Source organism: Cebus imitator, unplaced genomic scaffold (assembly GCF_001604975.1).
Source record: "Cebus imitator isolate Cc_AM_T3 unplaced genomic scaffold, Cebus_imitator-1.0 Scaffold42, whole genome shotgun sequence".
In the NCBI taxonomy this organism is placed as follows: Eukaryota; Metazoa; Chordata; class Mammalia; order Primates; family Cebidae; genus Cebus; species Cebus imitator.
In genome coordinates, this window is record NW_016107357.1 from 7,394,667 (window position 1) to 7,420,844 (window position 26,178).

At 46.9% G+C, this 26,178-nt stretch overlaps 1 protein-coding gene across 3 annotated transcripts in view; it reads left to right on the top strand.

Moving 5' to 3' along the window:
- CNIH3 (cornichon family AMPA receptor auxiliary protein 3) overlaps positions 1–26,178 on the top strand; it is a 287,496-nt gene that overhangs the window by 256,501 nt on the left and 4,817 nt on the right. For all 3 annotated transcript variants that reach the window (XM_037737728.1, XM_037737729.1, XM_017526408.2), the window contains 2 exons: positions 20,737–20,849; positions 24,836–24,979. In XM_037737728.1, the coding sequence (XP_037593656.1) occupies positions 20,737–20,849; positions 24,836–24,979 (257 nt within the window). The remainder of the gene's footprint in view (positions 1–20,736; positions 20,850–24,835; positions 24,980–26,178) is intronic.

Sequence of the window (26,178 nt, forward strand, 5' to 3'; positions counted from 1 at the left end):
TTCCATGTTACTCAGGGTTCACACCACATCTCTTTCTTTCTGTGGATTCTGTTTCTGAAGTGCTTCATGAATTATAGTCCTCCTCCTGCAGGCCACTGCTCAAAGAGCTCAGATTCTCATTTCTTTGCATGGACTATTAGACAGGCTGCCTAGTTTGTTTGCTTTTTGTTGTTCTTGTCTTCAGTCGAGTCCCTAGGCCTCCTCCCCCATTCACCCTTCACATTGTGGAAATGGTCTAAGCAAATCTTGATCGTATATAATTTCCATACACAGACATCTCCGGATCCCAGTTTTGGAGAGTAAGTGGCCACTAGAGGACTCAGCATGGCTCCGAAGTTACTCTGTGATTTCCCCTAATACATCTTCTTTTGACCTTATTGCAGTCTGCTTTCTTTCAAACCCCCATTTTCTCAGCCAGCATTGATCAAGTATTTGCTGTGTGCCAAGGAGGGTGCCAAGTGCTGGGAGGAGAGATGCACAGGGCACAGTCTCCGCTCTGTATTTGAGATCCGCATGCCATTACTGACACCCTTTCATCACCTGGAATGTTCTTCTCTGTTAGCTAAAATGTTGTCTTTACATTTCAACTCAAATGTCGTCTCTTCTAAGAAGCCTTTTCTATTCCATTAAAGAAATAATCTCTGCCTTCTGTATTTTACTGAGTGTTTTAAAGCATCTTCCTGTATAATGATATCTCATCTACATGTTTCACCTCCCCTACCTCACTGTAATCTTCCTGAGGGCCAAGGATATATCTTTTTCAACCTTGAGTTCCCCATGCAGCCTGTGCCGTTTTAGCACATTTGAGGCACTCCATAGATGAGTGTCTTTAAAATTGCATCTCCTCTGAAGCAGAAAATGAAACAAACCCAGAGAAAAATGTTTTAGTACACAAATAAATTAAACATGATCCTAGGTATTACTAAATATAGCTGTACAGAGACAAATATGTCATAATTAATAACACATTTGAGTCATCTATTTCTTTGGAAACAAAGTATTTAACATATTTAAATAATATTTCTACATCTCTTCCTTTTCATTCCTACTGCAACCAATTTAGGTTTTTAATCTCTCTCTCTCTTGTTTTTTTGGCTGTGTGGCCCAGGCTGGAGAGTAGTCATGCAATTGTAGCTCACTACAGTCTTGAGCTACTGGGCGCAAGTGATCGTCCCACTTCAACCTCCTGAGTAGTTGGGATTAAAGACATGAGCCACCATGCCTAGATCTCATCTCTAATCTTTCTACTTTTAAGAACCAGAGGGTGGGCTCAGTGGCTCACATCTGTAACCTAAACACTTTGGGAGGCTGAAGTGGGTGGATTTCTTGAGTCCAGAAGTTTGAGACCAGCCTGGGTAACATGGCAAAATCCTACCTCTACAAAAAACATAAAAATTAGCCAGGCGTGGTGGTACCCACCTGTAGTCCCACCTACTCAGGGGACTGAGGTGGGAGGATTGGGAGATCAAGGCTACAGTGAGCCTTGGTCATGCCACTATACTCCAGCTTGGGTGACAGAGCTAGACCCTGTCTCAAAAAAAAAAAAAAAAAAAAAAAAGAACCAGAAATTTTCTTGTTGGCTTCTCTAAAGCCTGTTGCCAACTTTTGCCAATCTATTCATGACAACTCCACTAATTATTTCTGCTAACTCTGCTGTGCATGTCACTCTCATGCTTAGGGGCCTTTCATGGTTCCTCACCACCTGTTGCATCAGGTCTCAGCTCCTTAGCCTGACTTTCATGGCCTTGCATGAAGCAAACCTTCATCATATATAATTTCCATACACAGAAGTCGCCAGATCCCAGTTTTGGAGAGTAAGTGGCCACTAGAGGACTCAGCATGGCTCCGAAGTTACTCTGTGATTTCCCCTAATACATCTTCTTTTGACCTTATTGCAGTCTGCTTTCTTTCAAACCCCCATTTTCTCAGCCAGCATTGATCAAGTATTTGCTATGTGCCAAAGAGGGTACCCTCAGAGGCCCTTTCGCCAGGCTGTTGTCCTGGTTCTCCCCAGCTTCAAGCTCTTGCCAGCCAGGCAGCATCCCTTCCATTCAGGTGCCATATCTTCCCTAGATGATAAAGGTTTACCTAAATCCCACTCACTTTCACAAAATTGTTAATGACCGATTTTGCTGGGAATAAGTTCTTCCTCTCACCTTTAGCAGATGTTTCCAAACCTGGGTGCATATGCACAGCATTTAAAATACAGATTCCTGGGCCCTAGCCTCTGGAAATTCTGAAGTAGAATTTGGGAATCTGCATTTGTATTAATATCTATGAAGAGATTCTGATGTGTGACAGTTTTGGGAGCCAGCGACTCTTGGGACTCTATAAGCTGAAGGTCCCGTTCTGCTGTGTGTTGTGGGTGTTGACATATCTTTCTGATCTCTCCTTCTGGATTACACTTTTCCTAAAGGCAGAATTGCATTTGGATCACCTGGCAGGATATCTCGCTCATAGTAATAGGATAAATTACTCAACAAGCATTTGTTGAATTAATTAAAAGAATGAATAAGTGCATGGGAGACTCCTTTGAAGGATAGCAGAAACTTATAATGTAGGCAGGAGTTGAGAGGAGGAAATTCAAGCAGAAAGGAGAGCGTCTAATACCAATGTTTTGTGCAAGATGCAGGTGATAATCAGACCTCTGGGGACTCATTTTAAAATCACTCTGCATCCAGGGTTTAGAATATTCCTCGTAGATTAAATTATTTCCAGTTTGGGGAGATGCTCATCCTTATAAGAATTTTCAATATCTGCCTTATTATTTTGTTGTTTCATTTTGGCTCTCTGATGATCAACTGGGTGATTTTAAAATAGAATATTTCAGCTCTTCCAGGATCTGGTCCTTCAGGTTGCTCTGGCAACCACCTTGAAAACTCCAGAGAGCATTATCCTAAGTTGCCAAACTTCTCAGATTTTCTGGCAGCCACACCAGTTTTCAGTAGCACCCTGACAAAAAGGTTACCATTAAATAATCTCAATTAATTAGCTCAATCTCCTAAAATCCTTTCAAACCCCCAGCATGCATAGCATCCTTGTTGCACGTTCCTTTCTTGACTGTACTGTTATTGAGCTCTGGCTCTTCAGCAGCTGGTCAACCAGGTATCAAACACACTGCCCAGGAGACCTGCTGCACTCGGATAGTTTATTGAAATCATAGTCAATGGACCTGTAGCTTTCAGGAAGTGTCTTTGGTTTTATTGAAAAGCCAACCAGAGAAAAAAACATTTTATCTGCTGAGAAGTGTATGCGATTTTGATGATCATGGCTAAGTCTTTGCAAGTTCCAGGTTTTGTTATTGACAGCTCACCTCTCACCTTGCTTTGATTATTCAGTGCGCATGCTGTGTGCAGGTTCAGGGGTTTATTTCTGTGAGTCCATATGTGCTGTTGGTACCAGAGGTCAGGGCTGCAGTACTGTTTGAGTCACTAAAGGGCAATATGAATTTAGGAAAGTTACTTTGAGTTCTCTGAGCTTCAGTTTCCTACTCTGTAAAGTAGAGATTATGAAAGCACCTACTTCATAGGTTATTACAAAGAATACATGTGATAATGTAATAAAACACCACAGTGGTTGGGGCTGAATAAACATTAGCCGCTACTATTACCAAGCAGCTTATATACACATAGCCCAGCTTGTTGAAAGGAAAGAGAAAAGCATAAGCCATTTTCTACCCAGATATCTGTCTATTTTAGTGTTAATACTTTAGCCTAAGTTTTGCTCCTCTAGTTTCAATGCAACTTTTTAAAAATTTTTTATTTCATGAGGCAAGGTCTCATTCTGCCACCTGGGCTGGAGTGCAGTGGCACAATCACAGCTCACTGCAGGCTCACCCATTTGGGCTCAAGCAACCCTCCCACCTCAGCCTGCTGAGTAGCTGGGACTACAGGCGTATGCCACCACACCCGGCTCATTTTTATATTTTTTGTAGAGATGGGGTTTCACCATGTTGTCCAGGCTAAACTTGAACTCCTGGGTTCAAGTGATCCACCCCACTTGGCTTCCCAAAATTCTGGGATTACAGATGTGAGCCACCGTGCCCAGCCTCAATGCAACTTTTAATTGGTTCATAACATAGAGCATTAATGTTGTCTATCTTCTAAGCAGCCTCTACAAGGCCCACACTCCCTGAAATTAAAGCAGCCTTCAGTTGGAAAGTCCCAGACAAGATGAAACTGTTATCTCCTATTTTTCAGAGTTGTGTATCAGAACAGTGTCACAAAAACACGTCTTTGTAAGACTCCACTCCCACTATTCCTTAAACTCATTGAGAATCAGCTTGTTGGGACCAACTTCTCAGATGGCACCAAGGGAAAATATGAAAGATAATGGGGGGTCACCAGTGGTGGGAGCAGAGAGGAGATGTGCAGTGGCTGTTACCTTTGCCCTCTTCAAGGGGGCAAATACACATATGGAGCCTCACTTTTCATGGAATGTGGGGAGCAGCTTCCTTTATGCTTCCTGGTGTGTATGGGGGACACCTCCTGGTGTGTGCCTTGCACACATCCCCTGTGCTATGGTTTGAGGTGATATAAATTCTACCAGGCCCAGGGCTCTGGTACCTGTTAGGCCCTAAATAATGTCTGTTGAGTGTGGATGGATGGAATGAGCTGGCCATGATTGAAATTCCAGGAAGAATTGATTAATTGGACCTTGGGGTCACTCCATTTATCTACCAGTTGATTAAGTTAATATTGAACACCTACACTAGGACACATGACAGCCACATCCCAGAGAGCTGTGGGGGCTCCAGGACAAGCACGGACTGTCCCCAGCTTATAAGTGGTTGTTTGCATTCCAGAAATTTACCTGTAGGCTGATCATTTCAAATGAAAACCTCATGTTCAGTCTTCAGACTGATCCAGATTTCACCTTATGTGAAGGAATAGGATCAGCATTTCTGCAGCCGTCCTATCTCAGCATAAAGTTGTGCTCATCTAATACGGCTTCTTGAAAACAGTCAACCAACCAACAAAAAACCCTTGTTCCCATGCGTCTCTCCCTGCCTCCTTTCCACGGCCACACTTTCCTAAATGGTGTGTGAAGTGTCAGTGACTCAGTGTCACCAAATCCAGGGGGTATTTTTCATTCTGCATGATATTTTTCTCCCTCAGCAGTGTCTGGCAGCCATGTCTCCATCCTTAAATGTTCAGTCCTCCTGGCTTCCTGACCCCACACCCTCTGGTTTTCCTCTGTCCTGTCTCTTTGCTGATCCTCAGCCTCCTTTTTCTGTGCTGCTTTCTCTACTCATTCCTTGAAGGTTGGTGAGCCCAAGGACTGTGTCCTCCAGCTCGTCTCACTCTCCACTCTCCCACCAGCCCAGGGTTTCATTCACCATTGATGTTTCCAGAACCTTTAAATTTCTCTTCTGAGAACCAGTCCTCAACATCCAACTGCCTTGGATGTCCTACAGAAACTTGGTCTTAGTCTGTTTTGTGTTGCTATCAAGGAATACCTGAAGTTGGATAATTTATAAAGAAAAAAGGTTTATTTGGCTGGCTGAAAGGTTGGGCATCTGATGAAAGCCTCAGGCTGCTTCCACTCGTGGCAGAAGGCAACTGGAAGCAGGTGTTTGTGGAGATCACACAGTGGGAGAGGAAATGAGAGGGTTGGGGAGGTGCTAGGGTCTTTATAACAACCTGTTCTTATGGGAACTAATAAAGTGAGAATTCACTCATTACTGCAAGGACAGCATCAAGCCATTCATGAGGGATCCACTCCCATGACCCAAACACCTTCCATTCGGTCCCACTTCCCAGTACCACCACATTGAGGATCAAATTTCAACATGAGATTTGGAGAGGTCAGACCCCCACACAGTGGCCCATGCTGAGTTCTTATCTTCTACTCCTAAAAATGTTTCTCTTCCCAATGCTGCTGCTCATTCCAGTAAATCATTCACACTGATGTTCAGGATTTCTGAGACTAATGCTCATACTCACCCTCCCATCCAATCGATTACTAAGTTCTGTATATGGTACCTCCTAAGTATTTTTCAAATCTATCAATATGACTCCATCATATTCTGCCCCTAACTTCCTGTCCTGACCACTACCATCTCTTGCCTGGAACACTGCAAAGAAAGGTAGGGCCAAAGGATTACTCTTTTACTGCAGCTTTGATTATTCTTCTTCAGGGCAGTTTTCCTAGAATCCCAGACCCCAAACTCTGACCATCTGTTTTTTTATGCATAACATTAACGTTCTCCTTCATAACAACATGCGTTTTCTCCACTAGCATATAAGCTTCACGCCGACAAGGATGGTATCTTACTTCTGTATACCCTACCACCACTGCCACATAGAACCCAGCATCTAATAAATGTTGAATGAGTGAGTGAATAAACACACGTCTTGGATTTTGCTCGGGAATCACAGAAACCGTCTGTCACCACTGTAGCCTTGGCTTCAGGAACAAGTCTGTGTCACTTGCTCCAAGAATGGGGGTTGTGGGGGCTGAGGGAGATGCATGGAGGACAAGATTCTTGGGATTAGCAGCAGGAATGGAGATTTGGGGAAGGAATGGGGTACAGTGTGGGGACCTTGGAGGTTTGGAAAGCAGGCTGATAACTTAGGGGATTTTGAGGCACCCAGGAGGGAACTGGGAGGCACTGTCATGGAGGAGAGGGCGCTGTGGGGTGAGGAGGAAAGTCCCCAGTAGTGTCTGCCTTCCCCTCCTCTCCTGTCCGTCTCTGCTGTTGCTGTGGTCACCCAGGGGGTGGAAGTAATGAGAAATGGAAATAAGAAAGGAGGGGAAGTGTTGTTTTCTGGCAGCCATGCAGTAAAGCTCCTTATCAGGCCCCATTCAGAGCACCCGCTTCTGCCACTGGGTAGAGGGGAGCCCTGCTAGGGTTCTGGAGGGGGGACGTCAGGAGATGACCTTTCCTTCCCTTCTCATAACACTGCCCAGCCTTTTCCTGCAGCTTCACCCGTGCATGTGTGTGCGTGTACGCGTGTGTGCGTGTACGTGTGTGTGCACGCGTGTGTGTGTGCACGTGCACGTGCGCGTGTTTGGGCTGCTGTAACAAAAAGACCATAGACTGGTGGCTTAAACAACAGAAATTTATTCTCACAGTTCAGGAGGCTGAAAGTCCCAGATCAGGGTGCCAGCATGACTGGGTCCTGGGAGGGCCCTCTGTCTGATCTGCAGATGGCCGTCTTCTCACTGTGTCCTCACACGGCAGAGAGTGGAAAAACAAGCTCCTTAGTGTCTTTCCTTATGAGGGCACTCATCTCATTCATGAGGGCTCCACTCCAGCTAGCTCCCAAAGGTGCCACCTCCTAATACCATCACAATGGAGGTTAGGATTTCAATATATTAATTTAGGGAGGGCACAAACATTCAGTCCATAGCAGTGTGTATCCCAGCAAGGGCCGGCGCTGGCCAATCAACCTCCTTCCTCCTTTGACACTACTATGCTTATACTTCTATTTTGCTTCTCCCTGTATTCATTCACCCTTGGGTTATATAGTCACTTAGATGTTCAGCTTATCTCTCCTGATCTGTTGTAAGGTTTTTGCTGGGCCTCCTGCCTTATTTAACTCAGGGCATTGGGTGCTCAAAGCTTAGAGAGTTGAGCTGAGTTTGAATTTTCACGGATTTTTCTTTGTCCACGCCCTTGTTGACCAACTGTACTCACCTGTAAGGGACCAGCCCGAGCTAGAGCTTCATTCTGTGGATGTGCAACAGACAGACACTAAACTGGGGCCAGACCTACTGAACCTGCGCCCTGCTAAATTAGTGTTGCGTGAACACCGTTTCTTAGTTACTGGGGTGGCTGTTATGGTTTTTCATATTCAGAGATCAGCTCAGTGGTGGTGGTAGCTCTGCTTGTGTGGGGAATGACCAAAGGACCAGTTTGTTTTCTCTCTCAACAACAACAAAATTGCATGGTGTGCCAGCCACTGTTCTGGGACTTGCGGGTAAAATCACGAACAAGACAAGCTGCCCTATGGACCTTTCAAGTGTGAGAAATAGTAAGCAAGTAAACAGATGCACAATGGGTACGTTTTCAGATAATAATGCTAAGAGCCATGGAAAAATTAAGGCAAATAAGGAGAGAGACGATACTGGATTGGCAGGGAGGGCTCATCTGAGGAGGTGACCTTGAGTAGACTCTTGAATGACGCAGGCACTGCCATGCGAATATCTCAGGAGGAGTTCTCCAGCCAGAGGCTGCAGCACATGCTCAGGCTCTGAGGTGGGAACAAACATGCTGGGTTTGAGGAACAACAAAGGGCCAAGTGTGGCTGGAATGGGGTGAGGGGGCGGATTGTGGGGCCTAAGGGCACAGAGGCCAGATCGTGTGGCATCTTAGTTGTAAGGAGTTTGGGTTTTGCTCTAGGAGAATGAGAAGATACTGGATCATTCTAGGAGAATGAGAAGATACTGGAGAGTTAAGCCAAAAAGTGGCATGATCTAATTTATGTTTCAAAAATATACTTTGTGGCGAAAAATAGCTTTGGGTAGGGTGAAAGTGGAGGGACCAGTTAGGAGGAGATGGGTGACTCTGGTGGGAGGAGGCAGGGACAGGGGATGAGAGGAGGAGGAAGAGGTGATACTTCAGGAGAGAGGGGCGGTTCCTTCCTCCTGTGTGAAGCCTGTTCTTTGATTTAGGGGCATAGGGGTTTCCTGGGACTCATGGCAGTTTGTCGTCGTGATTCCCAAGACCCAGAGATGGCCCTAGGTGTTTCCACCGTTCTGCAGCGGGATCCCTTTCTCCATGTGTGCCTGCCAGCTCGCGTGTCTGCCTCTGCTTTCCCCACTACTTGTAGTTTATAGGCTGTGGCTTTTCACCCCTTTGCCTACTCACCAGTGTGTGACTGCTGGCTGCATCATGGTCCGTCATGCAGCTGTCGGAATCTCCCATCAGCCTGGGGGTGCCTGGAACGTTGTCACCAGGCTCATTGAATTCATCCTGGCGCTTCCAGTGCCTGCCACATTAGGCTCTCGATGCATATCTGTTAAGTGAATAAATGGAGAGTTTGCTGAGCACCTACTATGTGCCAGTCCCTGTGCTGATGGAAAATCATATGGAGAGAGACCCACAAAGACACACACAGACACTTACAGTTGCACAGCACTAACTCGAGAAGTGAGAAAAATCCTTCAGGAGCATGGGGAGCTTTTATTACTTAGGAGTGGTCATTGCTGACACACAAAATGGTCCGATTCCCCAGAACACATGGTGTTTCTGGGGATAAAAGTTATTGGAGGAAGAGGATTTTAAAAATGCACAAGCACTGGAGAGTAAAAGGGAAGATTTATTGGTTTAGTTTTCAAGGGAGTTTAGTTGCTGCTTTTTAAAACTATATGGAGTATTTGAGCTGAAAAGGACTGTAGCAATTGTACAGGTCAAATGTCTCCTCTTACAAATAATAGTTACCATTTATAAAGTGTTACTCTGTGCCAGAAACCATTTTAAGAGCTTCCCGTATATTAACTCATTTAATACTCATAACGTCCTACGATTTAGATACTATTTAGAGCCACTAGCAGTGAAGGGCTCTGAGCCACATCTACAGTTCCTGGTGTACATAAAATTAGCAGGTATCATATTAATTTTATGGTGACTTTTAGAATTATTCTAGGACCAGTCACGGTGGCTCACGCCTGTAATCCCCACACTTTGGGAGGCTGAGGTGGGAGGACTGCTTGAGCTCAGGAGTTGAAGACTAGCCTGGGAAACATAGTGAGACCCCATCTCTTAAAAAAATTTTTTTTAAATGAGATTATAATTCTATACTAGCTGATTCTGTGCTAAGTCGCTTATGTAGCAGAGCCTTTGTTTTATGGCTTAAAAATATTTAATAAACTTTGATGCAAATTCCAGGAGGTCAAAACATTTGATATGCCAGCACTGACGCATAGGGAGCTCGTCGCCCCAACCCCAGGTCCCAGCTGGCGGAGCGTCCTACTGTATTGTGCCATTAGATACTATTACTATTTTCATTTTGTAGATGAACAAACTGAGCCTATTGAGATTAAATGGTTTACCCAAGTTTCTGTCACTTCTTAATAGCCAGGGCTGCAGCCCAAGTTTCTTGTCCTTGCTGGAAGCAAGTTACAATATTATTTTGTCTTTTCTTCAAAATATTAATTTGCTAAATCAGACTTGTGGTAAAGCTTGGCACAGTCCAGCTAATAGGAATTATTGCCAGACTTTGGGCAAACACATAGCATGTGCTCAAATTCAGACAACCCCCTCTGCCTGGGCCTCGGGGAGAGAGGGGCAGTGTGCATTCGTCTTGTCCTTGCCCTTAGGGCCCTGGGTCAGGATGTTCAGCTAATTGCCCATTTCCCTGTAATGGCACGCAATAAATATTAATTGATGATGCTGATGACAGCTTGTGTTTCTTTTGCAAATACCAATACTTGCCATTCTCATTCAATTCACCGTCTTTTTGTCTGTTAGAGCAAAATTTTTCCAACCTGCTGAGTGTAACAGGTAATTAACCACTTAATAGCTGTTAAATAGGATAATCATCTGATTTTTTTTTCCTGGAAAAGGTTCTTTAGAAGTTAATGGTGCTGCTGAAGACACAGGCTCTTAGTAGGTTTGCTCTATTAAAGAGCATAGAGATGCATGAGATCAACTCTCTCCTCTGGAAACATCAGGTTCTGGTTACAGAAGAGACCTGGCAGCACAGCCTCATATGGGACACCAGGCCTTAGCGGGGCAGTGGAAGTAGGGAGGCGTGGCCCTGGAGATTTGGAACCCTCTTCTCGAAGCAGAGTTGGGCTTCCTTCCCTTCGCTCAGGGCTGGGTGGGCACCCTGGGTGGGACAGGTTGGAGAAGAGGGCGGGGCTCTCAGCTGTGCTAAATTCCTGGATGAGCTCTAGGCAGGTGGGGTTAGTGTCAAGGCTCATTGTTACCTGCTCCGTGCTGAGTAACTACAGGCAGAAGATGACTTCTTTCTGCCCTTGTTCCCCTTCCTGTCACCATGCTCTTCCCTGTCAGGTGAAATCATCGTGACTATTCCCTGGAAGTCTCCCAGGTTTACAAAGAGACTGGCAGGAAGGATTTCCAGTGGCCATGGCATTTCCCTGGAAGATTTATTAGGGATGGCCCATGTGAAGAAACAGAGATTCTCTTCCTAAGACATAAGGAAAAAGTGACTGTCTCAAACCCCTGAATAAAAGGATGGCTCTGAGTGTCCCTTGGGAGAAACTTTGGCCTCCACATTCTGCCTTCCATAGTCTAACTCATCTTATCCTTTAAATCTCCACTTGAGAGGCCGTCACCTCCAAGGGACCCCCTCCTTCATTTCCTCACTCAGAACACCGGTTTCTTCTCTCCTTTCTCCTGCATCGAGTGCTCGTGTGCTGCCTTGGTTTGTCCTCTGGCTGCCGTGTTTGTTCATAGAGCCTGTGGTGCACCTGCTTATTTGCTTTGAATCTCCCCAGCTAGATGGCTTTGCATCTTACCTAATAAGTGCGTCTAATCAGTATTTGCTGAATGAGTGTGAAAGTGGGGCTCTCCAGCACCGGAACAAGGCTTGTTAGACCCTTAACCTCACTGCCCTCCTCATTCTGGAACATTCCTTTTGGTGAGTGTCTCTTTTCAATGAATCCGAGTCTCCGCCTGATCACATCTGGGCATGATTTCTACTCTCGTCATCTCTGGCTCAAAGTAAAGAAGAAAAGGAGTGGGAAGCTACAAGTGTTAAGAAGCTCTGAATTGCCAATAAGTTGTAGGAGAATTTTGTCCCTTAAAAAATGTGGTATTATTGGAGAGAGCACTTTTATTCTCATCTCCTCCCTGAGTGAGATCTTAGGTAATTCAGTAATTTAGCAAGTGAGGAAACTGGCAGAGGCTTTTGAAATTCAAGTGTGTCTTGATGCTGTATGAAAACAATTATAAAAGGAAGGCTGGGAGGAGTGGGCAGAGCAAGGCTAGAATCCAAAGGTTTGGTCCTAAAAGGAAGCTGTCCCCTTCCAGATCTATAAAGTGTCCATTGAGACACCAGGAGGGCCAGAGAAAGGTGGAAGGAGTTTGTGAAGCTGAAGGAAGAGGTGGCCTGCGGAGGGTGGAAAGCATCCGGCCAGAACTGGACGGGATTCAGGAGGTGGAAGGTTGCTGGAGAGCTCACCTCCATCCCAGGAAGATGCTAAAGCCAACCCTCCAAGACTAGAGACCGTCGGCTGTAGGGCTGCAGGGCTCAGGGAACCTCAGGGGTGCTCTCCCACAGGGTGGTGTGTGGGAGGGCCAGGAGGCGGATACAATTGCTCTTGACTGCAAATGCCGGTTGCCCAGGCTTGAGCCCCTGAAGTGATAGTGAGCAGGAGGCTGTGTGTGCACAGGACCCTCATGATGCAGGAGGAGACCCACAACCTCTAGGAGGGTTGGGTGGGAGGAGGCCTGGCACCAGGGGCTTTAAAAGGAAGTATCTGCCTCGTGTGCTCTTCAGATGGGATCGGGCACATTCCAGGTGTTATAACCCTTGTATGCTCTTGATACCTTTGGTCTATGAACCTCAGCTCAAGTGTTTAACAAAATCACTTTGGAATGGTCTGAAAAATGCAGATTCTTGACCCAGAGAGTCTATCTCAGGAGTCTAGAGTAGAACCTGGAAATCTGCATTTGTAACAAGTGCCTCAGGCCATTGGGATGCTGGTGGTTGGGGGACTGTTTTGGGAATCAGTGCTGAGCAGCCACCTCTCAAACTTTAATGTGCATGTGAATCACCAGGGATTTTGTTACACTGCAGGCTCTCCTTCAGGAGGCCTGGGATGGGGCCAAAATTCTGCATTTCTAACAAGCTCCCAGGAGAAAGTGGATGCCGGCACAGGGACTACACTTTGAGGAGCAGGGTTCTCAGTGGCTTACATGGGACCTGGTAAGAAAGGGGGACTCTTAGGCCCTACTCAGGCCTACTGCATCTGAAACTTGCAGGGAGTGGCGTCAGCAATCTGGGTTTTAGCAAAAGCTCCAGGGGATTCTAGAGTACCATGAAGCTTGAGAACCACTGCTAAAAGATGGGGAAGCTTCAAGAAATGGGTGGGAGAGGCCAGGCTGCAGAGCAGGGCACGAGGCCCAGTCAGTCACCTCCTTGGTTTCCGTCTCCTCCAGAAACAAAGCTGAGACCCATGAATTCCAGTGAAAGAAGCCCTTCTTCCTCATGGTGTGTGCATACATGCTTTTCCTCTTGGATCAAAGCAGGAGAATTTCCCCAGTTGGCTGGCTGGGATCTGTAATTTATGCAGAAAAGTTGGCCTGTGTCCCCTGCACAGGGTACAGCTGGTGAGGGCCCCAAGGGAAATGACAGTGAGGATACAGGTGCCTGAGCCAGTTAGTATCAGTCAGGCTGGAAACTGATCCCCAACAAGCAGTGAGAACAGGAAGGGTCAGGCAGCTCCCAGGGTGCTGGACAGGGCAAGAATGGAGCCCAGAGCACTCCACGAGTCTGGAGCGTGTGTGGCCGGGTGTAGATGTGTCAGGCACAGCTAAATCCCAACAGGGGCCTCTGGGCCATTCACACCCTGGGTACTCAGGAGCAGTGGGCAGCAGGGGCCCTGGTTTTGACCCCCCTTCTCTCTCTGTGCTTTTTCCTTCCTGTGCTGCCTTCTCCCAATGCAGAGGTGGAAATGAGTCCAACTGGGTACCAAGAAGCAGCAGAAACATACACAGTGTGGATTAAATGTGCTCAGGGAGGGTAAACAAAGAAAATGCAGGGAGAAACCAGAGGACCCATGGGATGAAAAAGCCGGAGGCCTGGAGAGAAAGCCCTCTGGGACTGGAAGCAGCCCGCCACTCCTCTGCCCTGCATACCCTCACTGACTATTGGGCTTCCCCAGGCCAGGAGGAAAATTCTTCTGTCTTCAGGTCCTGGGTCACTCAGGCAGGCAACTATTTCTTGCTTTCCCTGACTTATTTTCCTTCGTGTTCTGATGCAGGCCCATGGGGAAAATGATCTGCTACTGGTTTCCCTTGAATTGTGGCCCAGTTCCCAGGGGTCAGCCAAGAGGGTCCAATTCTGGCCGTGGTTGGCCAAGATCAAAGCAATACTTGGTGCAGGCATTTAGGAGAGCTGCTAGCAGTGAAGGGCGCTGAGCTGCACCCACAGTTCCTGGTGTACGTAAAATCAGCAGGCGCCATATTAATTTTATGGTGACTTTAAAAATTATTCTAGGACCAGTCACGGTAGCTCGCACCTGTAATCCCCACACTTTGGGAGGCTGAGGTGGGAGGACTGCTTGAGCCCAGGAGTTGAAGACTAGCCTGGGAAACATAGTGAGACCCGATCTCTTAAAAAATTTTTTAAAAATAAGATTATAATTCTAGACTAGCTGATATTGTGCTAAGTCGCTTATGTAGCAGAGCCTTTGTTTTATGGCTAAAAATATTTAATAAACTTTGATGCAAATTCCAGGAGGCCAAAACATTTGCTATGCCAGCACTGACGCATAGGGAGCTCAAGTCGCCCCAACCCCAGGTCCCAGCTCACGGAGCGTCCTACTGTATTGTGCCATTTGAGGTTGGGTGCTAGTCCCTGACGTGGCAGGGCCTATGGGGCTGGGCAGCCCTCCTGGATGCCCAAACTGGTATAGGCTCCACCAAGATGACCTTCATCCAGAGTGATTAAATGGCATGTGGCTTCCTGAGAGCAAAGGGACCCCGAATGTGGTTTCCTGAGAGTGCCTGGGGATGCTTTTCTCTTAGTCTTGTGGTTCAGCAAAATCCTAGTTTTCCAAGCATGCCGTCCATGTCCCCTCCTTCCTGCTGTCCCCCCTCACCCAGATGTAAATTGAACAGGGACTGACTGCACACTCGTGCATGATTATTCATTTGGGAATAAATGGAGAATGGATATCTCCATGCTGGGAAAATTGACTTCGTCCTGTGTGTCCCAGAGAGATCCTCTGTTTTAGGGCCAGCTTAGTATGGGCTGAGGAATCAAATAGAAGAGATAGTATCCTTTTCTCTTTCTCTACACTATTGGCTCCTGGGGCAAATAAACCTTAGAGCAGACACACAGAGCTGGATTATTGCTGTTGAAAACAGGCAAGGACTGAAGTTTTTTATGATTTGAGAGGCAGGCTGTTGAAACAGCCCTTGGTTTCTTTTCCCATTGAGGAAGCTGGAGCTTGGTTCAATCAGAGGAGTCAGGAGACTGAATGGAAAATCAGGAAACCAACTTTGGTTCTGGGTCATTTCATTGACCTTCATGGTAAGAGCAACAAGTTATCCACCTGGGAATGATCATTAGCTAGTGTATGATTATTAAAAATAATAATGATCAGCTGGGTGCGGTGGCTTATGCCTGTAATCCCAGCACTTTGAGAGGCCAAGGTGGGCAGATCATGAGATCAGGAGTTCAAGACCAGCTTGGCCAATATAGTGAAACTCTGTCTCTACTAAAAATACAAAAATTAGCTGGGCATGGTGGTACACGCCTGTAGTCCCTGCTATTCAGGAGGCTGAGGCAGGAGAATCACTTGAACCTGGAAGGTGGAGAGTGCAATGAGCTGAGATCGTGCCCTTGCATTCCAGCCTGGGTGACAGAGCAAGACTCCATCTTGGGAAAAAAAAATAATAATCATGATCACAACACAATAGTGGCGTCTTCTTTTGTTGGAGGCTTCTTCACTTTTGAGAGCACTGTCATTCATAGTACATCCTGTGTCCCTGGCTGGTAGGTGTGGCATTTTACTGATGAGAAAAATAAGACTCAGCATGGGAAGCTGCTTTTCTAAATATCAGACAGTTGATTATTATATAACTGTAGGAATTTATATAATGCTTTGAGACACTGGGCTAACATATTGAGACTTACGGGATTACAGCTGTAAAGCTTGTTGTCTGAGTTGACGGGGGATTCAGAGATGGGTGGAGACTCTGAGTCTCACAGCTCCCACTCTCATAAACTCAGCTCCAGGAGCTTCCCCGTGGCTTCCGTGGCTGTGAGTTTTAATGTGTTTGTTCCCAGGCATGCCAACGCCAGCCCCTCAGAGATCCTATGCCCTTGGGATGCATGGTGAGAGCCAGGAGCAGGTAGATCTCCAACACCAGGGGCGCTTGCTGCCTCTCCACCTCCCTTATCTTCTCCCTTCCCCTGGTCTTAGGGAATTCCCTTTTTCCACCAGGGAGCATTATTCGCTTGCTTCAACTCCAAGCATCCCCTTTCTACTTCTTTTCCTTCGGGCATAAGAAGAATCTCTCCCACAACCCCTAATGCCCCTGTCTACCACAGCAGTAAAAATAAGACAGGACTTGGCACATGATTCCATTATTCTCAGAATCTATAAAGGGTACCAATTAGCTGCAGGTCATTGATGGGATAAAGTAGCAAACAAATGGATACATGAATGAATGAGAGGATGCATAACTAAAAATAAAATATTTAGAATGCAGACAAGTAAGTAAAATTCCTAGAAAAACAAGATTGTGAATGATGGCTTAATGCTGAGCTGAGCTGAGCATGGCTTATACTGCTCTGTTGGATGGAGGGCACGTGTGAACAGGGATGGAAACCTGCTAGAAGGTTTCTGCACCAGCCTGGGGAGGAGGTCCAGGGCCCAGACCAATAGGAGCAGGAGAAATAAACAGGGAGGAACAAATGCAAGTGGCAGTGAAAAAGCAGGATTTGGCAACAGACTCACACGGAGATTGATGAGGAGTCAGAGATGGTATGGTTAGCAGAAGTCAGAAATTTAGGAGATGAAGTTTGCAGGTACTGGGAAGAATGTGAATTTAAGCACAAAGTGGTTGTGGAATATCCAGATGGAAATGTTTGCAAATGAAAACTGACCATTAGCACCTGGGCAGGAAGTCAGGACAGGTGGAATAAAGGTAGCATTGATGAAGTCCTTGCCTGATATTATTAATGTCCTTGAATAGGGGCCCTTTGAGGTGGCCTTGTTAAGGAGCCACCCCAGGCCAGTGACTTCCATCTCTCTCTGCTTTTGCTTTCACTGTTCCACTTCTAGAATGCCAGCCTCCACTTCCTGCACGTGGTTAAGGTTTACTCGCCCTTTCCAATTTCCCTTTGATCACAAACCTTCTATGATCCCCCTGGTTGGAATGAATTGCAGTCTTTCAGTAATCCCACAACACTCATATTGAGATTTAGGATTTATAACTCTAGAAAGCAGGGTATAATAATACATGGCAATTCAATAGGCTGTGGCTTGCATGAAACAGTTTCTCCCTTTGTTAGTGAAAGAATGAGATTGGCACCAGTCAACAGCTTCTCTTATTAAAAAAAGCAGTGTTTTCCAAAGCTAAGACATGACTCAGGGTCATGGGGCTGTGATGTGTGCTTGCATCAGCATTTCTGTATTTTGCCTGGAAGCTTCAGGGGTGGTCTTTATGTAACAGATATTCTCCAAATTGGGAGGGAACACTTAGTCTGGCTGCCCACACACATGAATAAGCATTATGCTTGCCTGGTGGTTATTCAGCCCTGCCTGAGCATGTCCGGTGACAGGGAGCTGTGTCCTGCCAGCCTCGATGTCTTGTTAAGGAAGGGCCAGGTGGACAGTTGTGGGAGGATAAAGAGTAAAGAACAAAACTTTGCTTTTTCCATTGATTACTCACTCTGGGCTTTGCTGACTGTATCATATGAGATCGTTTAAATCATGCCATGGTAAAAAAACAACATCAACTCTTGGCAGCTTAAAACAACACAAGTTTCTTTATTGCTTACACTCTAGTCAATCATGAATTGCCTGGGGGCCGCGTTCCTTACTTGTGGCGTACCCACCACCCTAAATGCTTTTTGCTTCATCAGAGGAAAAGGAAAAGAGACGGGAGCATTTTGTATTAGCCGTTAAATGGTCCGGCCTTCTCTCCACATCACTTCGGCCCACAGCCCATTGGCACCCTCAAGCCCTGAGAGCTGGAAAATGAGACCTTACCACCTTCCAGAAGGCTGAGTGCTGGGTGTGAGTGGAGGCCAGCTGTAACGGCTATGACACAGGCTTCATGCAAATGACCTGGCTGATTTCCATTTGGGTTAGAAGGAAGAGGTTCCCTGTCTCTTCCACATCGTTGTGACAAGGAGCAGCTGGGGAAGTAGGCAAGGACCACTGTGTGCATCAAAAAGTCACTATTACTCCTAGAAGTCCCTGGATTAATAATTGGAGGAGCCTCTTCTATTTGTAAGGATCCTGTTCAGTGTGGTAGATAGTAAGTGGTCATCTTGCGAAGCTACCTGAAACGGCAGAATAAATTCTTCAGCTTTTTTCCCACTCTCCAAAAGGCTGGAGACCTCCGGGACTACCTGGCCTCCACAAAGCAGTTTTCCTTTACATGGAGACAGTGATGAATCCTCCCTGCTTGAAAGGTTGCAGCCTCCACAATAAATCAAACCCCAAAGAGAGATGAAGCAGGGGTGATTAAGAGTGGGACCTGAAATCTAAACTGTAATCAGAGATTTATCATTGGAATGGGAATTGGAGACGGAGCAATAATTAACATGTTTGGAGATGATTCAGGCCCACCCTGGGCCTGAATCATCTCCAAACATGTTAATTACCTCAGCTTAAGTGGCTGAAACTGATGATTAGAAAATGTAAAGATGTGTGCAGTGGAACTCACAGCCACTGCCTCCCGGGGCTGGTGCTCCCAGCCCTGAGAAAGTGGGCTTTTTTCTTTGGATGGGAGTGGGTAGGATGGTGCCTTGGCTAGGGGCAGATGGGGTTGGTAAGCACAGCTCTGAGGTCCTATAAGGAGATACAATAGGGACATGCGTGTCCCCTCCTGCCAGGTGGTTGAGATTCAACAGAGGTTGGCTGTGCCTGGTTCACTCACCCAGGGTCACCACTTCTGGAATGATGGCTCCTTTGCTCTGATTCCTCAGGTGACTGCCTGAGAAATCTACAGTGTGGGTTAATGCAATTCATCTGCACTGGTCTTTGAGAATAAAGGAGGTGCCCCATAGTTACAAAATGTCTTACACGTGTGCTGTGCATGTCTTTATTTTTAATGTGTGCGTATGTGTTTCTCCCTCTGTGTCTGCCATCTGGGATAGTCAGCTCAGCTAACTAAAGTGAGAGACCAAAGTCATGGTCCATACCCAAATGGGGTGGTTTGAGGGAGTTTGCTCTCCACCCAAAGAAATCTTAGTTTATAACCACAGGCTGGATATCTAATGCCAGCCAGCCATGTTCCGAACATGTGCACTTGGTGAGGTCAATGCACTTTACCAAGTATTTGTTAAGTCTGCTAACTGCCATGCATTGTACAAAGGCGCTTTGCAAATGGAAATGAGAAAAGAATAGACATTGGCTAAGATGGCTTGCAGAATGCTGGACAGAGGAGTCTGTCTGCACTGGGAGGTGGGAAGAGGATGATGACTCCACAATGGATAGATTACGGAAAGCACTCCTGGGATAGGGTCAGAAAACATGCTGTGGGGCCCAGAGGTACAGGGGAAGGTGAAGGAACAAGGGAGCAAGGTGGGGTGGGGAGAGCTCCCATTAGAAAGTGGCATTTGAGGCCGGGTGCGGTGGCTCATGCCTGTAATCACAGCACTTTGGGAGGCCGAGGTGGGTGGATCACCTGAAGTCAGGGGTTCAAGACCAACCTGGCCAACATGGTAAAACCCTGTTTCTACTAAAAAATACAAAAATTAGCCAGGCATGGTGGTGGGTGCCTGTAATCCCAGTTACTGGGGAGGCTGAGACAGGAGAATTGCCTGAACCTGGGAGGCAGAGGTTAGAATGAGTCGAGATCACGCCACTGCACTCCAGCTTGGGAGATAGAGTGAGACTCCATCACACGCACAAAAAAAGAAAAAAAAAAGTGGCATTTGAGATGGGCCCCCAAGGATGTTTGAAAAGATTTTGAGGGGAAGACCAAAGCATCCATGGTAGCCTAAGCAATACAAAGTACATTTATATGTTACATGAATAAATATATTTAGTAATGTATGTCTACATCTTCCTCTATAAGTGGGTAAAATGATGCATTTATATCTGCAGCCTTCCCTACTGCTGGCCTAGGGGCCAAATTTCTTCCTGACAGTTACCCTTTAGCTTACAACTTTGATTTTTGATAAAATGTATGTACCCTTGGGAGGGGCTTTTCAATGATTTTAAGCTCCTTTTACCCGTTTATACCTGTGCGGCTGGATTGGAGGCGGGAGAGCTTAGTCTTCCTGCTGCTCACTTCCTAGCATCAGGCCTTTCTTGGTCAGGGTCAGTTTCTTCCCTCTTCCTCCAGAGGCTACAGTGTCCTTCTTCATCATTGCTAATTGTTCTTTCTCTTATGTTCCTCTTTCTCCATCCACCATCAGGCAAAATGCCTACCTCCTGGGGTGGGCCATGTTTTCTTCACCCTCCTATGTTTGTGATAATCGTACATACTCACTTTGGGTCTGTGATACACAGGAGCCAGAAAAACAAGAGTGGGGCAGTTATGGATTCATTAGAAACTCTAGCAGTATTTCTCCTAGTGGTCCTGCCTTGGGTCAGGTGGCACATGGGCTGGACCAACTCTTCTAGTCTTCCCAGTGGCCATCTATGGGTGACCCCTAGGAGCAAGTGCGGTCCTCTGTTAATAGTAAGTAGTGCACTGAGGGCTTGTGTCGTTTGGGTTTGGGTATAATAAAAAGAAGAGTGCCATGAAAAGAAGAATATATCAGAAATGGATCTGTCCTGGGCTGGCGACTCTGTGTTGCTGCAGGGAGGGCCTTCATGTCACCAGCCTGTGAGAGGCAGTGTCCAGGCTGCCGTAGAAGGAGTGGCTTTTCCCTCTAACCTAGGGCTGTGTCTCTGCTCCCTCTTCAGCTGGTGCTGCCAGAATACTCCATCCATAGCCTATTCTGCATCATGTTCCTGTGTGCGCAAGAGTGGCTCACGCTGGGGCTGAATGTCCCTCTACTTTTCTATCACTTCTGGAGGTAAGTCGGACTGGGATTGGCCTATCCTTTCTCTTTTCTGCCAGGGCAGCCTGCTGTCCAGTGATGATGCCCCCCAAATAGACAGCTTCTAGTGCCTTCCAGTCATCCCTTCCTTTTTGGGTCTCTCTCTTTAAAGCCCCTTCCTAAGCTGCTCTCAGGCAGCAGGTCCAGTAAGGGAGGGCCCTTCTTGCTGGTTTCATTAGCCGCAACCCATGCCTTTGGGTCCGTGTTAAAAGCAGCTAGAGTAGCATTTACAACAGCCAAAGAGTGGGACCAACCCAAATACCCATCAACTGATAAATGGAGAAACAAAATGTGGTATATCCATATAATGGAATATTATTTGTCAATAAAAAGAAATGTAGTATTGATACATACTACAACGTGGAACCCTAAAGAAAATATCAGTGAATGAAGCCAGACACAAAAGGCCACATATTTTATGACTCTATTTATATGAAACATCCAGGATAGGCAAATCTATAGAGACAAAGTAAATCCATGGCTGCCGGGGGCTGGTAGGGAATGAGAATAGGGAATGACTGCTAATGGGTCTGTGGTTTTCTTTTTAGGGTGATGAAAATGTTCTGAATTTAGATAGTGATGATGGTTGCACAACTCTATGAATATGCTAAAAACCACTGAACTGTACAGTTGTACACTTTAAAAGGGTGACTTTTATGGTATGTAAATTATATCTTAATAAAATAAAAAGCACCTACCAGATGGGCTGGATTTTCTGGGACAGTTATAATTTCATATATTCTATTCCCTGCTAAGACCATGCGTCAGATCACGTGATTCTTGGGTTTTTGTAAAATAGAGTCACCATATGGACACAGGAGGCAGAGGTGGAGGAATACCAAAGTCGTAGAGAAGATATTTGTGCAGATAAGTTGCCTGCCCTTGACCCTTTGCTGCCAGAGCATTGGACCCCAAAGTGTTTTATCATTATTACTGCACCATAAAATCTGGCTTGAATTTAGCCACACCTAAAACATGTACTCCTTCATTTAGAAAACATATGGAATACATACTACATGCTGGGCATTGTGAGGGATTTCAAGTTAAGTGCAAAGCAAAACCTTTACCCTTAAGGAATGTACATCCTAGTGGCGGAGGGAAATACATTTTTAACAGACATATGAGGAATACAGTTAGGAGCATGGAGAAAGAAACACTTGAATTAGACTCAAGAGTGACATTGGAAAAGCATGTTCCAGGGCAAGGGACCAGTTTGCAAAGGCCCAGAGTTCAGAGAGCACTTGGTGTGCTTGAGAAATGGCAGTTGTTCAGGGAGGTTGGATGTAGGGTTCTCGGAGGGAAATAAGGAGAGGGTTGGCAGATAGCCGTGAGTATGGTATGGAGGACCTGAGATGACTTGATAGGGAAGGTGGAATTAATTTATTCTGTAGGTAATGGAAAACTCTCAGAAGCTTTGGAAGAAGACAATGGCATTACCTGATCTGACTTTTAGGAAGGTGGTCTGAGAAGCAGTGTAAAGGATGGGTTAGACGGTGAAATATTGAGGATCCACTGGGAGGTTATGGTGAGAACTCCGGGTAGAGAGATGAGACAGCCTTGACCCAGGTAGTGGGAGTCAGAATGGTGAGAGAACAAGAGAACCCATGGAGGTGGACTGGACGGGCCTTGGCCCATACATAATTGGGTGCAGGTGAGGGAGGGGAAGCCTCTAGGCTGGGTGGCTGGGAGGTCGATGGTGCCATTGACCAGGGCCAGCAGGGTAGAAGAAATCTCAGGTTTAGGGAGGAAGGAAAAATATTTGTTTACATAGAGAAGCCTCACTTTAAGTAAAGGCAATCTGCTATCCTCTGAATTAGACGTCAAATAGAAGTTATGGCGTGGAAATGTATCGAGTCCTCAGTCGGGATCCAGGATTCACAACAACCAAGTGAGCTGGATTTCGTTTTCTGTGTTTGACACATGGGGACACAGAGACTCACAGAGTTATGTCAGCTGTCCAGCGTTGCTCATCTCGGACGTGGCTGGGCCGAGGCTCCACCCCACCTCTGTATGAGTCGCAGTCCAAGTCCCTGCTGTCTGACACACTGCCCCAGGGGCTGGCTCTTCTCCCCAGGAAAGGAGTTTGTCCCAAGTTCCTTCAAGCAGGGGGCTGTCAAGCCAGGGCATTGGAAATGTGGTTAATTGGCCACACATGGATCAGGGCACTGCTTTGTAGGGCTAGTGCTTGTCCAAGAGGGAGGAGAAGGAAAGGCAGCCAGTGTCCTTAGACTTTGAAAGTTTATCTCTATGGGAAAAGGGAGGGGCTGTAGTCTCCTTGCCAATAGGAACTTTGTCTCACCTCTTTTTGAATCCCTGACAGGAACTAGTCTAGTTCCTGGCAATTAGTAACTTTTCAGAACATGAAAGAAAAAAAGAGTGAGGATGGGAGGAGTCCTTTAAAAATCAGAACCCTCGTGTATCCCTTTTCCCCCTTTCCACTCTCCTTCCCTTCCGACAGGTCCAGTCCAGTGACATGTCTCGTACAGAGAAAGTCCCCTCCTGCTCTGGCTCTTAGTTTGCTTAAAGAAAATAGAACTGTCTGCTGTTGACTCAGTACCTGTTCTTCGCAGGTTGTTTCCCTTCACCGCTTCACATAATGGCCACAAAAGCCCTTTGAGGTAGGCGATTCCATCCCCATTTCACAGAAGAGAAAGTTGAGGCTCAGACAGGCTCAGACCCAAGGAAGGTCAGTGTGGTGACTGGTGACTGGTAGGGCCTTTGCTCTTCCCATGGAGCCACTTGGCTACCCTGCCCCTCTGCCTCTACTTAATGAGGTCACCTGGGAACAAAACCACAGTGACAGCAAATAGCTTTTGAGATAGGCTCCCAGGAGGAGGAGAGGTGAGTGGCCTGGAGGGCTATGAGCTGGCAGTTGTCATCGAATCTGGCTTGTGATTTCTTTTCAGCACAGTGTCAGTGACAGATAACGTCAGTGCAATTCTCTGAAGGGGAAGGAGGAAGGAACTGCGATGCCGGATCTGCGAGCTGCTATATTGCAGGGATGTTCTTCAAAGCCAGTGGGATTCATCTCCCAGCTGGAGCCCTGTCCCTGGGCCCATGCTCACCACTGAGAACCACTGCCTGTCCCGGAGTCCCGGAGTCCAGGAAGCCATTTATTTGCACTCCTGGTCTCTGGTGCCCTTACCAGAATGACTGAAAAAGGAACTCGCTGAAAGATTCCAGCTGCACTTTGTGGCTGTGGCCAAGGGTCCTGGGGGCAGTGTCCTGAGGGCAGTGACCACTTCCCAGGGGCTCAGGATGCTCAGACTCCTGCCCCAGGTCTCACCAAGCCTGAGGGCTCCCCTTCTCAGGGGCTGTGGCCAGCTGAGCCTTGGGAACTTGGTATTTTGAAGTAGACACAGTTCATGTTATCTGCTCTGCCTCCTCCTCTCCCCCACCCACGTTCTTCCGCTCACCCAGCTGCCGTCAGAGGCGTCTCCCTCCCCACAGACGGCTGATGTTCTTTTTGAGTTCTAGGTCCCACTATCAAGAAGGGAAGCACCTGTAAACTGCTCTGCACTCAAGAGGGAATAGGATGTCCTGAAGTATTCAGGATTTTCAATTAGGGTCTGTGTAAAGTAGTTCGTAGGGTAGAATGGAGGCACGGTGGTGTCCCAGCAGTGGCGGTATAGCCCCGTACCTCTGCCTACACCTGTCCTGAGAGGAGGCTCTTCCTCAACTTCCAGGCAATGCTAGGTGAAACATTTCCCCTTCTGTTGGAGCAGCTTTGTATGTTGGTGAAATTGCCCTGATGCCAGTGATCGAAGTATTTGGGGACTTTCTACCTGCTGGAAGATAGTGGCTGAGCCACTTTCCAGCAGCACCGGAACTGTGACTTGGGCAGAAGGCAGGCAATTGCTTGGCAGGGATTGCTCAGCAGAAGTCCTCCTTCAGAAGGGCTTGCCCGGGTGATGCCACAAGTACCAGGACCTCAGAGACAATGCTGTCCTTTCTCCCTGCAGGTATTTCCACTGTCCAGCAGATAGCTCAGAACTAGCCTACGACCCACCGGTGGTCATGAATGCTGACACTTTGAGTTACTGTCAGAAGGAGGCCTGGTGTAAGCTGGCCTTCTATCTCCTCTCCTTCTTCTACTATCTTTACTGGTGAGTGTCTGCCCCTCCTTGTGGTTTTGACTCCTGCAGCACATGGAAGGGAATTTCACGCTGGCCTCGGGGAGGTGGCCTTTGGGAGAGGGCCTGTGAGGGTGGCAGTCATGGCCAGTCGGTGTGGTCCCAACTGTCTGACTGGCTCAGGAGCAAGGGCTCCTTACTTAAACAAGTAAGGGGGCCAGAGATCCTGTAGGAGGCCTTGCCTGCTGCTGGCACACCCTCAGGGCCACACAGTGAAAACTCTCTCAACGTCCCTTGGAGATAACTGGTGAAGTGCAGTTGGCTGCTCCTCCTTCCCTATAGGGCTTCTGCCTCTCACAACTCTTCAGCTTAGCCCACCAGGTTGCCTGTGGCCCCGGGGACTCATCCTTACTGCCGCTTTCCCCCTAGCCTGTTTGCAAGGATTCTTGGGAGCCATAACAGAGGCCGCAAACTCCCTGTCCCAGCCCCACAGTGGCTGTCACGCTTCATAAAGTGGCATTTTGGGTTGCTAAATGCTTCATTTACAATTTCCCCAATATTATATAACACCATTCCAATTAAGAGAAACCTGCCGACTTTGCAGTCCTGTTCAGGAATCTCCTCTCTTTTCACCTCTCCGCTCAGAACGTCCTAACTAAGCAGATAGCTATAAACAGACTGTCTTGTGGTTTGACACACCAGAGAATGCCTTTTCTGAAAATGCCTCCTTCTCCTTCCTGCTCCTCTTTGGCTCATCTCTGGGGACTCGCCTGTCACTTGTGATTCCATTGTTACCTGTGGCAGGGCCATGGTGACCTCCAAACCTTCCAGTGATGTCTCCAAAAGGGCATGGTTGACAGCAGCCAGGGGAAGAAGAGGAGGGGCTGGGATGTTGGACTCCACCGCCCCCCCATGTTCGGATTGGGCTGTGGCTGGTAAGAATGTGGCTGTATTTGTCTGGCATTTATAATTTTTAATTTTTAAAAAATTTTTATTTAAAGATGGAGTTTCACTGTTTGGCCCAGGCTGGTGTGATCACTGCTCACTGCAGCCTTGAACTCCTGGGCTCAAGCGATTCTCCCTCTTTAGCCTTCTGAGTAGCTGAGACTACAAGTGTGTATCACCATGCTTGGCTAATTTTTTTTTTTTTTAGACGGAGTTTTGCTCTTGTTACCCAGGCTGGAGTGCAATGGCGCGATCTCGGCTCACCGCAACCTCCGCCTCCTGGGTTC